Source organism: Aspergillus caelatus (genome assembly GCF_009193585.1).
Source record: "Aspergillus caelatus strain CBS 763.97 unplaced genomic scaffold BDV27scaffold_43, whole genome shotgun sequence".
NCBI lineage: Eukaryota > Fungi > Ascomycota > Eurotiomycetes > Eurotiales > Aspergillaceae > Aspergillus > Aspergillus caelatus.
In genome coordinates, this window is record NW_022475306.1 from 147331 (window position 1) to 160052 (window position 12722).

At 49.8% G+C, this 12722-nt stretch overlaps 3 protein-coding genes across 3 annotated transcripts; 2 read left to right on the plus strand and 1 right to left on the minus strand.

Annotated features, from left to right (window-relative positions):
- Positions 1-77: 77 nt before the first annotated feature.
- On the plus strand, positions 78-5637 carry BDV27DRAFT_170377 (putative NRPS-like enzyme; the record flags this gene model as incomplete). Its single annotated transcript, XM_032075281.1, has 6 exons — positions 78-117; positions 202-1279; positions 1331-2330; positions 2380-3324; positions 3907-5299; positions 5342-5637. The coding sequence occupies 6 exons, from the start codon at positions 78-80 to the stop codon at positions 5635-5637; spliced, it is 4752 nt and encodes a 1583-aa protein (XP_031930046.1).
- A 978-nt stretch (positions 5638-6615) lies between these two features.
- Positions 6616-10315, minus strand: BDV27DRAFT_124685 (putative DNA damage repair protein Mus42). The gene is made up of 2 exons (XM_032066137.1): positions 10218-10315; positions 6616-10157 (listed from the first exon to the last, which is right to left on the minus strand). Exons 1-2 carry the CDS (start codon positions 10270-10272, stop codon positions 6745-6747), a joined length of 3468 nt encoding a protein of 1155 aa, XP_031930047.1. The 5' UTR covers positions 10273-10315; the 3' UTR covers positions 6616-6744.
- A 228-nt stretch (positions 10316-10543) lies between these two features.
- Positions 10544-12606, plus strand: BDV27DRAFT_124686 (FKBP-type peptidyl-prolyl cis-trans isomerase). Its single transcript, XM_032066138.1, has 4 exons — positions 10544-10827; positions 10891-11328; positions 11385-12069; positions 12132-12606. The coding sequence occupies exons 1-4, from the start codon at positions 10738-10740 to the stop codon at positions 12335-12337; spliced, it is 1419 nt and encodes a 472-aa protein (XP_031930048.1). The 5' UTR covers positions 10544-10737; the 3' UTR covers positions 12338-12606.
- Positions 12607-12722: the final 116 nt, after the last annotated feature.

Genomic DNA, 12722 nt, shown 5'->3' on the forward strand with positions numbered 1-12722 from the left:
GGCCTACTGATGCTTGCCAACATATGCCGCCGGATAAATATCCGAGGCTGCCTTGAGCATTTTCCGAGTGCACCAAAATGAAGCCTATCCTAAGAACCGGAACCAATGATGGAATTGGTTAATTTCCGAGGCAGCTAAAGGTTGCAACCTACTTAAGCCGTTTGTTTCCCCTCCATCTTCAGTGACCTCTGTAATGCCTAGTGCAAACGAGGATACCTTTCTACAACACGCTGGAGTCTCCGGTGACGAATGTATCGAAGATGATCACTGCAACCGCCCCCCATAGTGCACCATTGCCGAAGCCGATATTGAAAAATGCGAGTTTCAACCATGAACCGGATCGGGTGCCACTCACAGTCGACGAGCTCGTCCGAAGCCGTGCGTCTCTTGGTTCAGAACAACCGGTGATATGCTATCCAAGGACTGGCATTGAATATGTGGACTACCCTTTGCGCCAACTAGACATCTTTGCCTTTCGGGTCGCTGGAGCCATAGCTGCTAAGGTCCCGCCTCGTGCTTCCTCGAGGGAGACTCCAACGGTTGTTTCGCTGTTGGGAACCTCCGATCTCAGCTACCTTGTCATGCTCCTCGCTGTGGCGAAGCTAGGACACACCGGACTACTTCTCTCAACCCGGATCTCTATCGAAGCGTATGTGTCATTGTTAGAAAGAACGAACTCGCGCCATATTTTCATCCATGAATCTTTCAAAGCCACGGCTGAGGAGCTCAAGCAACGGCTCCCAGATCTGCAAGTTGAGGTGATTCCAGTACAGGAATCCTTCGATTCCCCGATCCCAGAGAAGGCTGTTGATACGAACATGGTCCCTTGGTTAGACCCTGTGGCCGAATCCAAACACCTGGCGTGGATCATTCACTCCAGTGGCTCAACTGGCCTCCCGAAGCCAATCTACCAGACTCAAGCAGCTGCCGTCAGGAATTATTCCGGTCATATGAATATGTCCGGATTCATCACTTTACCACTGTACCATAATCATGGAATCAGTGTACTTTTCCGAACAATCTACTCATCAAAGAGACTCTATCTCTATAATGCGGAGCTTCCGCTCACCAGACAACACTTGCTTGATATCATGCAAGCACATCCTCTCGAAATCTTCTACGGCGTACCGTATGCCTTGAAATTGCTCGCTGAGACAGAAGAAGGTATTGCTGCTCTTGCACAGTTCAGGGCGGTTATGTTCGGGGGATCTGCGTGCCCAGACTCGCTGGGAAATCTGCTCGTCGAGAACGACGTCAATCTTATAAGTCACTACGGATCGTACGTATACTTGGGCATAAAAGGTTGACCTTTGGCTGACTTAGACTGCAGGACGGAAACTGGTCAACTGATGACCTCCTTCAGGCCGAAGGAGGATAAGGAATGGGATTACCTGAGGCCTTCAGAGGTAGTAAAAAAATATCTGCGATTCGAAGAACGCTACCCGGGGATTTTTGAACTGGTTTGCCTCGATGGCTGGCCTTCGAAGGTCATCTCTAATCGACCAGATGGGTCCTATGCCACCAAGGATTTGTTTGTGAAGCACCCGACCCTGGAAGCGTATAAGTATTACGCTCGGCTAGATGACACTATTGTCCTCGTCAATGGAGAAAAAGTTAACCCCCTCGATATGGAAGGAAGAGTCAGACAACTCAATACAATCTCCGAGGCTATTGTTTTTGGAGCAGGCAAGGCCAGCATCGGGTTGGCGGTTGTCCGTGCGCCAGGAACTGCCTCCATGTCTGATCAGGAACTTATTGAGAGTATCTGGCCCGCCGTCGAGAAGGCGCATGAGGCAATGCCAGCGTACGGACAGCTCTCAAAAAGTATGGTCCGCGTGCTACCAGAAGATACACCCTACCCGCGCACGGACAAGGGAACTATTATCCGACAAAGATTCTACAAAGAATTCAGTAATCTGATCGAAGAAGCATATGAGGCGGAGAATGCCATGAGTGGATCGCTTGTCCTATCCGAAACAGAGCTCAAGGCCTTCATCAAGGATCAATTACGTGACATCCTTGCGCATAGAAAGGAAGATGAACTGATGGAAGATGCCGACTTCTTTGCCCTTGGGATGGACTCCCTCCAGGCTACCCAGCTTCGATCTATCCTGATGAAGACCCTCAATACTAACGGCCAAAAGCTTGGCCTGAATGTGGCGTTTGAGCATCCTACAATCAGGTCTTTGGCTCGCTATCTTGATTCCCTTAACTCAGGAGCTACAACAGAGGTCCAGTCCGTGGAAGACCAAATGGCCGGATTGATATCGAAGTATAGCGACTTCCAGCAACACGTTCCAATGTCGAATGGCTTAGACGGAAGATACATTGTAAGTTTTGTGAACCATCCGCCGAAGAGTCGAAGCTAACGCAATGCAGGTTATCACAGGCGCTACAGGTTCATTAGGAGCTCATGTAGTCAGAAAGCTTTCCGTCCGTCCAGAGGTGCAGAAGATTTACTGTCTTGTCCGTGCCGGCTCACCAATCGAAGCCTACAGTCGCGTACTCCAATCCATGCGCGGTCGCCGCGTGTTTGATGGCCTTACGGACGCCGCTAAGCAGAAAATCGTTGCTCTTCCATCCGATCTTTCGCTGTCTACTTTGGGCCTGGATGCTATAAATTATAACACGTTGACCTCGGAGATCACGGACGTCATCCACTGCGCCTGGTCTGTGAACTTCAACATGCACCTCAGCAGCTTTGAAAAGGACAACGTCGGAGGTCTCAAGCATCTCCTAGATCTATGTCTCAAGGCCCAACGACCAGCCCCAGCTTCATTCAACTTCTGTTCCTCGATCAGCTCGGTGGTGAGCACAGCCGAAGATGACATTCTCGAGGCACTCCCCAAGAAGCTCTCATATGCCCAAAACATGGGTTACGCCCAATCAAAGCTCGTAAGCGAACACATATGCATAAACGCCGCACAACAAGCGGGCATTTGTGCGAGAGTACTCCGAATAGGCCAGGTGATTGGCGACCAAGACCATGGTGTCTGGAACGCAACAGAGGCCATTCCCCTCATGTTACAAGCCGCAACAACTATCGGGGCACTCCCGAAACTCAACGAGTCACCTCTGTGGCTCCCGGTGGACACTGTTGCGGGCACAGTCATCGACATTTCCCTCTCCAGCACGGCGGTCTCCAAGCTCGACTCAGAGCTTGTCTTCAACATCGTCAGCCACCATCCGTTCCACTGGACAAAGGACCTCCTCCCCTATGTTCGCAATGCAGGTCTTGAGTTCGAGGAGCTGGAGCAACGGGACTGGATCCATCGTTTGAGAACCTCGAACCCGGATCCTGTCGCCAACCCACCTATCAAGCTTGTTGATTTCTTCGCAAGCAAATATGACACGGATAAGCCACGACGGTCGTTCAACTGGCATACTGAACGGGCAAGGGAAGTGTCAACTACCTTAGCAGATGCAAAGCCTCTGGATCAGGAGCTTGTTGGAAAGATGATAGGGTATTTCCGGAAGCAGTGCTGGTCTTTGGAGAAATGATTTGATTTGACTTTTGTATTTCCATACTGTATCTACGTTTTTTCTACATTCTTATATTTAGAAACCGGGTTTGAAGACTAACTCGATTAAGGTTGCCGCTAGCGCACTCGTTGCCCCGTTTGGGCTTAGTGTATTTTCTCTTTCTACTGAAGCGTTGATCATAACCGGAAAATAACTTTACTCTCCTATACTTTTCTCTCATCCGGATATCTGAAACTGTGTCTGCAATTCCTTAGAGTTCTTCTTAGATGACTGTATACTATACGATGTACGCGCCGCTACCTCCACGCCCCCGGAAAACCAACATTAGCGGAAGCAAAAACGGTTGCGTTCAAGGTAGATGGGAATCCCGTCGATATAAGACGTACAGACGTATGTGCAATTACTGATATTACTCGTGGTCAGTGCGATGAAGCTCGGCCACAATGTGTCCGATGTGCTCGTGCAGGGGCTATGTGCTGGTTCCAACAGATGCCGCTACGGTTTCGCTCCGTGTATACGAATAAAAGAATAGGGTCGAGCGACTCGGAGGATAATCGGTTGGGATATAATGGGGTCTCTATAACAGTACCCTCTAAGCCTGGACGACATAGTGTTTGGCAGGGGCTATATGGTTGCAGCCCCGATACACCCGCAGACGACTGCTCGGCTTCATATACCATCCTGGAGCCTGCCTCGCCGTCAAATGAGAAGAAACAACTATCCTTACAGGACAACCCTGTAGACATGACTACTGAACAACTATATATATCCTACTTTACACAAGAACTGATGAGCATGTTGCCGGAAAGCGTCCGAGCGGTTGCCTCTAGAATGACAGAACCGTCCGGTGTTCGTGAGGCTGCCATCGCCCTTTCCGCTGCCCGATTGGCTTCCATTGAAAGCGAACCGCAACTGCCACCGCTACGGAGACCTCGTTTACAGCATTTTCCCGAAGCGCTTAGTCGCTTTATCGCCGCGGTCCAGCAGATCCGATCACATCCTACGGATATAGAAAATGTGCTCGCCGCAGTCATACACCTGGTTCTCTTCGAGTTAGAAGTAGGGACACTCTGGGGGGGTCTGTTGCCATGTTGCCGGACTCGAGAACTTGCTCATACTGCACCAGGGTATCTTGATAGAGTCACACTATGGTCGAGCTCTTTTGCGGGCTGCGTTTTTCTCAGGATACGAACTCTATTTTTGCTCGGTCCGCTCTCGTCGTTCGGTACTGAATCTGCGACAGGGAGGTATCTTCAGAGACTTGTCGATGAAATAGCTCAGCCGCGAGAGATCATATATATCAACATGACCAGAGCTGTATCCATAACGACGCGTCTCATTCTGGCGTATTGCATGCAGCATGATCATAAGACCTGGCACATTGTGGCTGGCAAGGTCTATAGTCGATTTCAAGATATCTCTATGCAGCCAGCGGTTATTTCCATATTACCACAAAAGGCTGAAGGAGAAGATATCTATCTATGCTTGAAAGAGTTAGAAGAGCGGAATAGGGCCGTTATCTTCCATTCCGGCTATGAGCCGCTCAACACGACGCTTCCGAAACCAAGAGAGTCAAGCCCCAACAAGATGCACTCTTTTCTCAATATCCCCAACGTAAACCCAATCAGATTCGATCAATGTGAAGATGCCATATTTTACGCCGTGTATGCCCTCACACAGATCTACTGCGACGGAGAGCTTCTCCAAAGTCTACTCTACCAACAAGAAATCGAAAGTAATCCCCAAGTGACTGAGCATGTCAAGATGATCCTAGGTATCGCGAAAGGATACAACCCGGCAAGCTGTTTTTGCGACAGTGTATAGAACATGAACATCAGCTGGGTGTTGGTCTTGCTAGCCTTGCGCTGGCCAACTCAGGAGGTCATGACATACCTCAAGGATGACTTCCTTCCACGTTTGCAGCGCACAGATACTTTGCGGGAGGACACTGTAGGGTCACTACCATCCTTCTCTCGGATCGTGAATGTATTAGACACGGAAACGAAACATGGCCGTAGAATCTACACCATGCAACCTGTTTACGCGGACTCTACCAAGCGGGGGCATTTCTTCCTGATGAACCAGGTGGAAGGATATGCTATCCATGGCCGAGACAGCGCGGGTCACTTTTTCAACGACTATATCTCCACTTGATAATGGGCTTCGCTGAAGATATACATCCCCGTTAACATCTTCTGGTGGGTTTAACTAGGACGAACCATTCAAGCAAGTCCACATATTATACACATTCCAACCAAGCAGAGCGAAAGCTAATCTATATACGCAAGAAATATACAAAAGACCTAAAAACCAAAAAAAAAAAAAAAAAAGCCCCTAACCAAACCTCTACTTAAACCCACCATCTCCTCTCCTCAATACATCCCCCAAGCCCAACAACCTCTTGTTCACCAAGAACTCCCTCCCCCCAGTCCGATAATACCCCAACCCCAATCTCCTCTCCTCCCCATCTACCCGGTCCTCAAACGCATTCCGTCGTCGAAAGAAAACACAACACACCGTAATCCCAACTAGCAGAACCCTATTCATCCCTGTAAGCTTTTCTTTCCATTCGCCAATGTTGTACTGTATCTTTGTTGGGATGAGTAGATGGGGATATCCAGTTTGTTTTGTACTTACGTTCCCAGGATTATGGCCGGGATGCCGGCTGTTAGGAAAGCGCTGGTTGGCTTTTCGCAGGGGGCACTGTTGGGGTCTGAGTCTGGGGTGCAGGTTCGGGGGTGGAGGGGCATTTGGATATATATCTTAGTTATTTGAGGTATGTGTCTTGGTTTTTCTTGGATTATTGTGATCTGATTTCACTGAGGAAAGGGTTTGAATGGAAGATTTCATGGGTGGAATATAGTGGTGGTGGTTAGATTTTATACATATATTTATTGTGGTGGTATGTATAGACTTAGGGGTATGGATTTGGACTAATCGGATGAGGTGAACTGGTGCGCTGGTGCTATAGTTGCATGTTATAGGTATTCTATTTAGGATAGAAGTGTTTCACAATGGTCCATTTAAATGAGTGGGGCAAGTTAAGAGTATCTTGGAATCTACATTCATTACACAACCAGAACGGGAAACTCCTTTCATGCACCAAGAGATTGAACAGTAAAAACAAATTGTGTAGATATGACTTTTCTGACGTACGCCGTAACCTATGCTTTGAACCAAAACTCCATGTCGTCAAGGACATATCAACGTAACGGGCGTTGCCATATAGATACAGCTTAGAGTAGTATATACAAAAGTAGGTTACGTGAATTCCACAGGAGGTAAGCCTCTTTCCTCTAACCCAGCGAGAATATTCTCCTGGAGGAAGTTCAGAGCGCCATCCCATGTGATTGTACTCTGGGAGCCACGGCCCAAGCCCACCGGAGATCCTTGCCCATTAGGTGGCTCGCTGGTCTCATCTTTAGCATCTTCGACTAGCCACATCAGCCAGCGCACAACCGACACAGCTTTGTCGACATCCTTTTCATCGACAACGACACGCTTCACATACCGAGCGAGTGATTCCACGTCCTCGTCGAAGGGTCCATCGTCGGCAAAGGTTGCGTGCCAGGTGCCAACAGCATCCCGCAAATCGGACAAGGTGGAGAGTTTTTGGGAGGTGAATGTGGGCCTTTCGGGCAAAGGTGGTAGACAGAGACGCTTTTGTGGCGCAAAGGATGCAGAAGCCAACGGCCTATTCTGTGGTTTCTGAGCTGCGCTACCGGGACGTTGTAGCATCCGAGATCTTTTCTGCTCTTCAAGTACTTCGCGACGGATGTCCTCGGGTAGTGCTGCAAGGAACTCTTCCGACACCCCATTTTGTTCAACTGAAGGGGATTCTTGCCTTGTAGGCGGGTCCTCATCATGACTAGCGGTGGGAGTAGAGGGTCTCGGAACGAGGAAACTCGAATGAGTGAGTCGCAGGTTGCCAACCGCTTTAGTACTTGGGCGACCACGCTTTCTCTTCGTCGGCGTCGTCGGTTTCTTCAATTTAAGTGAGCCAGACGAAGAAGGGCGGGACGTCGAGCTGGCTGGCGCTACTGAGGCTGCAGGTTGTGGGCCACTGGTCCTTGGGGACTGGTCATAGTAACCCAAGACTTCAGCTCGGACATCGTCCGGTAAAGCAGCTAAAGCCTCTGGATCTAGCTGAGATTGAGGAGGGAGTTTTGCGCCATCGAGAGGTTGCGCACGCCGACTCGGAGGGCAAGGTGATGAAGACCGAGACTCGCTGCGAGGCTTCGCTTGCGATATAAGTTTTGATCGAATGTCATTTGGAAGTTCAGCAATAACTTTCGGGTCAGGCTGGGATGGCATGATAAACTGAGTTCCCGATATATTTAGTGGTTTATCATTGCTGTCGTTCAAGGATGGCCTATGGATGACGGAATCAGTCTCTCCTTTGCGAGGACTATCCAAATCATCTGGATCGTGGCTATTGTGGATGTTCTTGCGAGCGGGAGATGTCTTGAAGTTGAGCTGTTGTTGGCTATTGTCAATACTTCCCGTATTCCTAGATTTCAGAGGTTCCAATTTAGTCATTTGAACCCCTAGGCCTCTGAGATCGCCAGGCGTGATTCCAAAACTTCTTAGCATAGAAACAGCCTCTTTCCCCAGCGTTTCTGCCGCATTGGTGGCTACCCCAAGTATCACACTCTTGTTCAACACATCACACTTCCCATGTCCCAAATGCTTGACCGGCTCCAGGGGTGCATCGGCTGCCCTCCTCATGACCTTTAGGGTCAATTGCTTGCCTTTAACTAGGTTTTCGACGAGTCTTCGGTGTAGTTCATCGCACAGAGATTGCACAAAATCGTCGGCTTGAACTTGGTTGACGAAACGAATACCCCAGTTGACTTCGGCAGAGACAGATTTCCTCATTACCTCAGTCCCAACTTCTGTGCGGTCGATTCCGCGAGCATAATCCCAGATCTTCGCTCCAAGTTTCGGCCCGAGCGTAGAAGTAAGTTTTTCACGCGCAAGTTCCCTCACATCCTTCACAAGCTTGACGCCGAGTTCTTCAAGTTTGGCTCCCAGGCTGTACCCAACACCAGGTAGGTCCTGGACTGTCAGGCCCCCAATGAAGTCTAGAACAGCGTCCGGTTTGAGTTGGAATTGACCAGCGGGCTTTGCTTTGCGCAATGCAACCTTTGCCTGTAGGATATTCCCCCCAATTCCAACTGATACAGCACAGCCCGTTTTGCTCTTCACAGAGTCCCGCAGGCTCTGGGCTATCTCGTCTGCCTTTGCTTGTTCCCGATAAAGCGAGCCCTCTGAGATGCCCCTGCCATCCGATCCACCAGCCTCCAAGCACTGATTAGTGATGTCAATGAGCGCTTCGTCAATACTCACACTCTGCACAATTCCATCCAGGGAAAGGATGGCACTGTAAAATTTCTGACTTGCCTCTTCGTATGCAGGGAAGTCGTAAGGCAGCACCTTTAAATCAGGACATGCCTGTAGGGCTCCCTTCATCCACATTCCGTTCTTAACCCCATGAGCACGAGCTGCATAGTTGCAACTTGCAATCTCTGAGCCAGAGCCGGTGCCGTGCGCAACAGCAACTGGCTTTCCTTCATACCCTGGGTTCTTCAGAGTAGATACAGCCGCAAAGAAGCAGTCGAAATCCACGTGTATAATATATCGTCTTGCGCCAGGAGCATTTTTCTTCCTCACTGGTTGAGATTGCGATTTCTCCTTCGTTGCTGCTTGAAGCTGGGCCTTCAGCTCAGCTTTCCACGTAGATAGGTGATGCAAACGAGATTCCTTATAAAATTGCTGGAGAAAATCCGGATTGACAACGCTTGAGTTCCTCATGCGTGGATCCGATAAAAGTTGCGCATTGTATGCTTCGGATGACATGTCCGGCTTGGCAGGAGAACGGGGTGACGCAGGCTTTACGATTGCTTTAGATTTTGGTGACATGCTACGACTAGGGTTACGGGTCGTATCGTTTAATCTTGGCTCAGGCTCTTGAGCTTGGTCTTTCTGAGGCTCTTGTGGAAGGGGGACATTGCTCGTCTCTTCCGTAGAGCTGAAACTTGGGAAGTCGCCGTAATCCGACTGAGACGCAGCCTTGAGTGACGAACCAGCAGCGCTATGCGGCTCAGCGACAGAGACTGATGGCTGCACATTAACATCGTCCACTATGTCTAGCTCCTTTGCTCGAGAGGTGTACGGGCTTGGTGATGATTGACCTTTGTAGCTTGAGGGCGAGCAATTCGTCTGACTGACAATGCGGCCATTGTCGAACTTGAGAACTTTTTGAGAGTGACCCTCGTCCACCACTCTAAAAGAATCCCAGGGAAGTATGCGTCCGGCTTTAATACTTTCCACCACCCATGCCGGTTTTACAATACGATATCTTCGGAACTCCTCTCGCTTCTTCGGCGTGAGAGAGCTTGCGATGATATGGGTGGCCGCCGTCTTTCCGTCAAGATATTGGAGAAAACCGCCGCCATGGCTTACGATTAGGCGATGAAGGTCCTGCAGAGACGGTTGAGTGTAGCCATTTACGTGCGCAACCACACCGCGAAAGATTTGGGGGTAATCTGATGCTGAGGAACGAATCTCGGCATCTAAATTCTGTAACTTGATCTTCTTCCGACGCATATAATCGCCATGCCCCCCAAAGGCCGAAGCCCCATATTCTTCGCCTTCCTCATTGTCAAATGTGTCTAGAAAATAACAGTTAAAATCACTGACATCATAGCTTTGGAGAGGGTCAACGAACGTACGGCCTGCGATCCGCTTGCGCACGGTGCTGGAATTTGCGTCAAGCAAAGAGCCCATGATGGGCTAGAGACCGGTTCTCATGATACGGCTCACAGCGTCAGCAATTCATGGAAGGGGGAAACAAAGGCGATGAGGGGACTTCTTGAACAAGATACGCGGCGGCGGCGGAGCTCGCGACGGGCGGAACGAAGTCATGTGATGCGGTGAGCTTCGAGGCGGTCAGTGGCGGCAGAGAGGAGGGGAGATTGAGGCGGTGAGCCTTCTGATTGGTGACTGGATTTTCAAAGTCTAAAAAGAAAGAAGAAAAAAAAAAAAAAAAGCGGATCCACTTATGCTCCCTTGGAGGATCCGCAGTCAAGACTAGTTGACGGTATCAATCAAAACTTTTCCTCAGGATTCGTTCGTCTCTTCTCGTCCCTTCTCTCGTTGCTTCTGTTTGTTTTTTCTTACCTCTTACCTCTTCCTTCCTTTTTACATTCCTCTTCCTCCTTCATATCTGTACTATCTTAATTTTCGCCCACCATGTCTGCTGTTCAACCTGTCGCCGTCTATGCTCTTAAGGTGCCTGCTGGAGGTGCCCTCATTCCCGCAGTGCCCGATGCTGCAGCCATGGTAAGTTAGATGGTGCCTCAAAACATTAAGTCGTGATAATAGTGTCTAATTGATTTGCAACAGTTCCGTGTGAGCATGGCTGCCATCGATCCTGACGAGGAACCTGACTTCGATGGACACGATACCAACCAGCGCCCCAGAGCCACCCTCAGGATCGTGCGCGCTCCCCCCGGCCTGGATCTTGAGGACGACTCGGATGACGACTATGAGGATGTGGACTCCGATGAAGATTCCGATGATGACGAGGAGGTCAATGGCGGTCCTAGTGACAAGGAGAAGGCTCGAAAGCTTAAGGAGCTCGCCGCGCTCAAGGAAATGGAGGAAGCCATGGATGAGGATGATGAGGATGATGAGGACGAGGATGGAGAGTTCGACCTGAAGGCTGCTATCTCTAAGCTTGTCAAGGGCAAGGGCCCCGCTATTGACGACGACGAAGAGGACGAAGAGGATGAGGGCCTGGAACTCGATGAGATGGTCGTCTGCACCCTGGATACGGAGAAGGTACGATATCTGCCTTGACTAGCGATCTGTGCTGTATTAACAATGATACCCTACAGAACCTCCAACAGCCTCTGGACATCACCGTCTCTGAGGATGAGCGTGTTTTCTTCAAGGTCACCGGTACCCACACTGTTTACCTGACCGGAAACTATGTCATGCCCACCGACCCCCATTTCCACGATGATGAGGAGGAGGAGGAAGAAGATGAGGATGACTATGACCTTTCCCCCGACGAGGACGAATTGGATCTTGAGGCCCTCATGGGCGAAGACGATGAGAGCGATGACCTTGATGACCTCGAGAACCCCAGAATCACCGAGGTTGACAGCGATGAGGAAGCCCCCAAGCTTGTTGACACCAAGGGAAAGAACAAGCGCTCTGCCCCCGCCGATGAGGAGAAGCCCGCCAAGCAGGCCAACGGCGAGGAAACCTTAAGCAAGAAGCAGCAGAAGAAGCTTAAGAAGAACAACGGTGACGCAGCCGCTGTTGAGCAAAAAAAGGAAGCCAAGGAAGGAAAGGAGGCCAAGAAGGTCCAGTTCGCCAAGAATCTTGAGCAGGGCCCCACCCCCTCTGGCCAGGACAAGAAGCCCGCCGAGCAGACCACCGGCACCCTTGGTGTCAAGGAGGTTAAGGGCGTCAAGATTGATGACAAGAAGCTTGGAAAGGGGCCTGCCGCCAAGGCCGGTAACACTGTTGCCATGAGATACATTGGAAAGCTCGAGGACGGCAAGGTCTTCGATGGTGAGTGACCACCCTAATTTACGCGTTTGATAAAACATTTGTTAACCGCCTCTTTCGTACAGCCAACAAGAAGGGCAAGCCTTTCAGCTTCAAGCTCGGCAAGGGTGAGGTGATTAAGGGCTGGGACATTGGTGTTGCTGGTATGGCCGTTGGTGGTGAGCGCCGCATTTCGATCCCTCCTCATCTGGCCTACGGCAAGAAGGCTCTCCCCGGCATCCCGGGCAACTCTAAGTTGATCTTCGATGTCAAGCTGCTTGAGATCAAATAGACGTTTCGCTACTTCTATCTATAAGGTTGCATATTAGCTTGATGTTTGGGTATCACGGTGGCAGTGCTGTCCATATGGATCTTTCTTTCCTATCTTCATGCTGTTAAAAAATGGTGTTTTAGGGGCTTCGAATTTCAAGTTTAGTTCATCTTATGTCACTTGTTGTTTTCTATTGTGATATCCGGCTTGGTTCTTTCTTGCACTATTGTGCATGTATACAGCAGGGATGAGGATATTGCAAACAGTTTGCGTATTTTCCTCCAATAGAGCAGCAAAAGAGGATGGTTTGATTCTCCACCTTAGTCTATATCACGGTATGTATAAGCAAGGCGTTTCGTAGGGTAAGCGTGCCAAGTATGTACGTAAGTCGTAACTTCCTCCATCA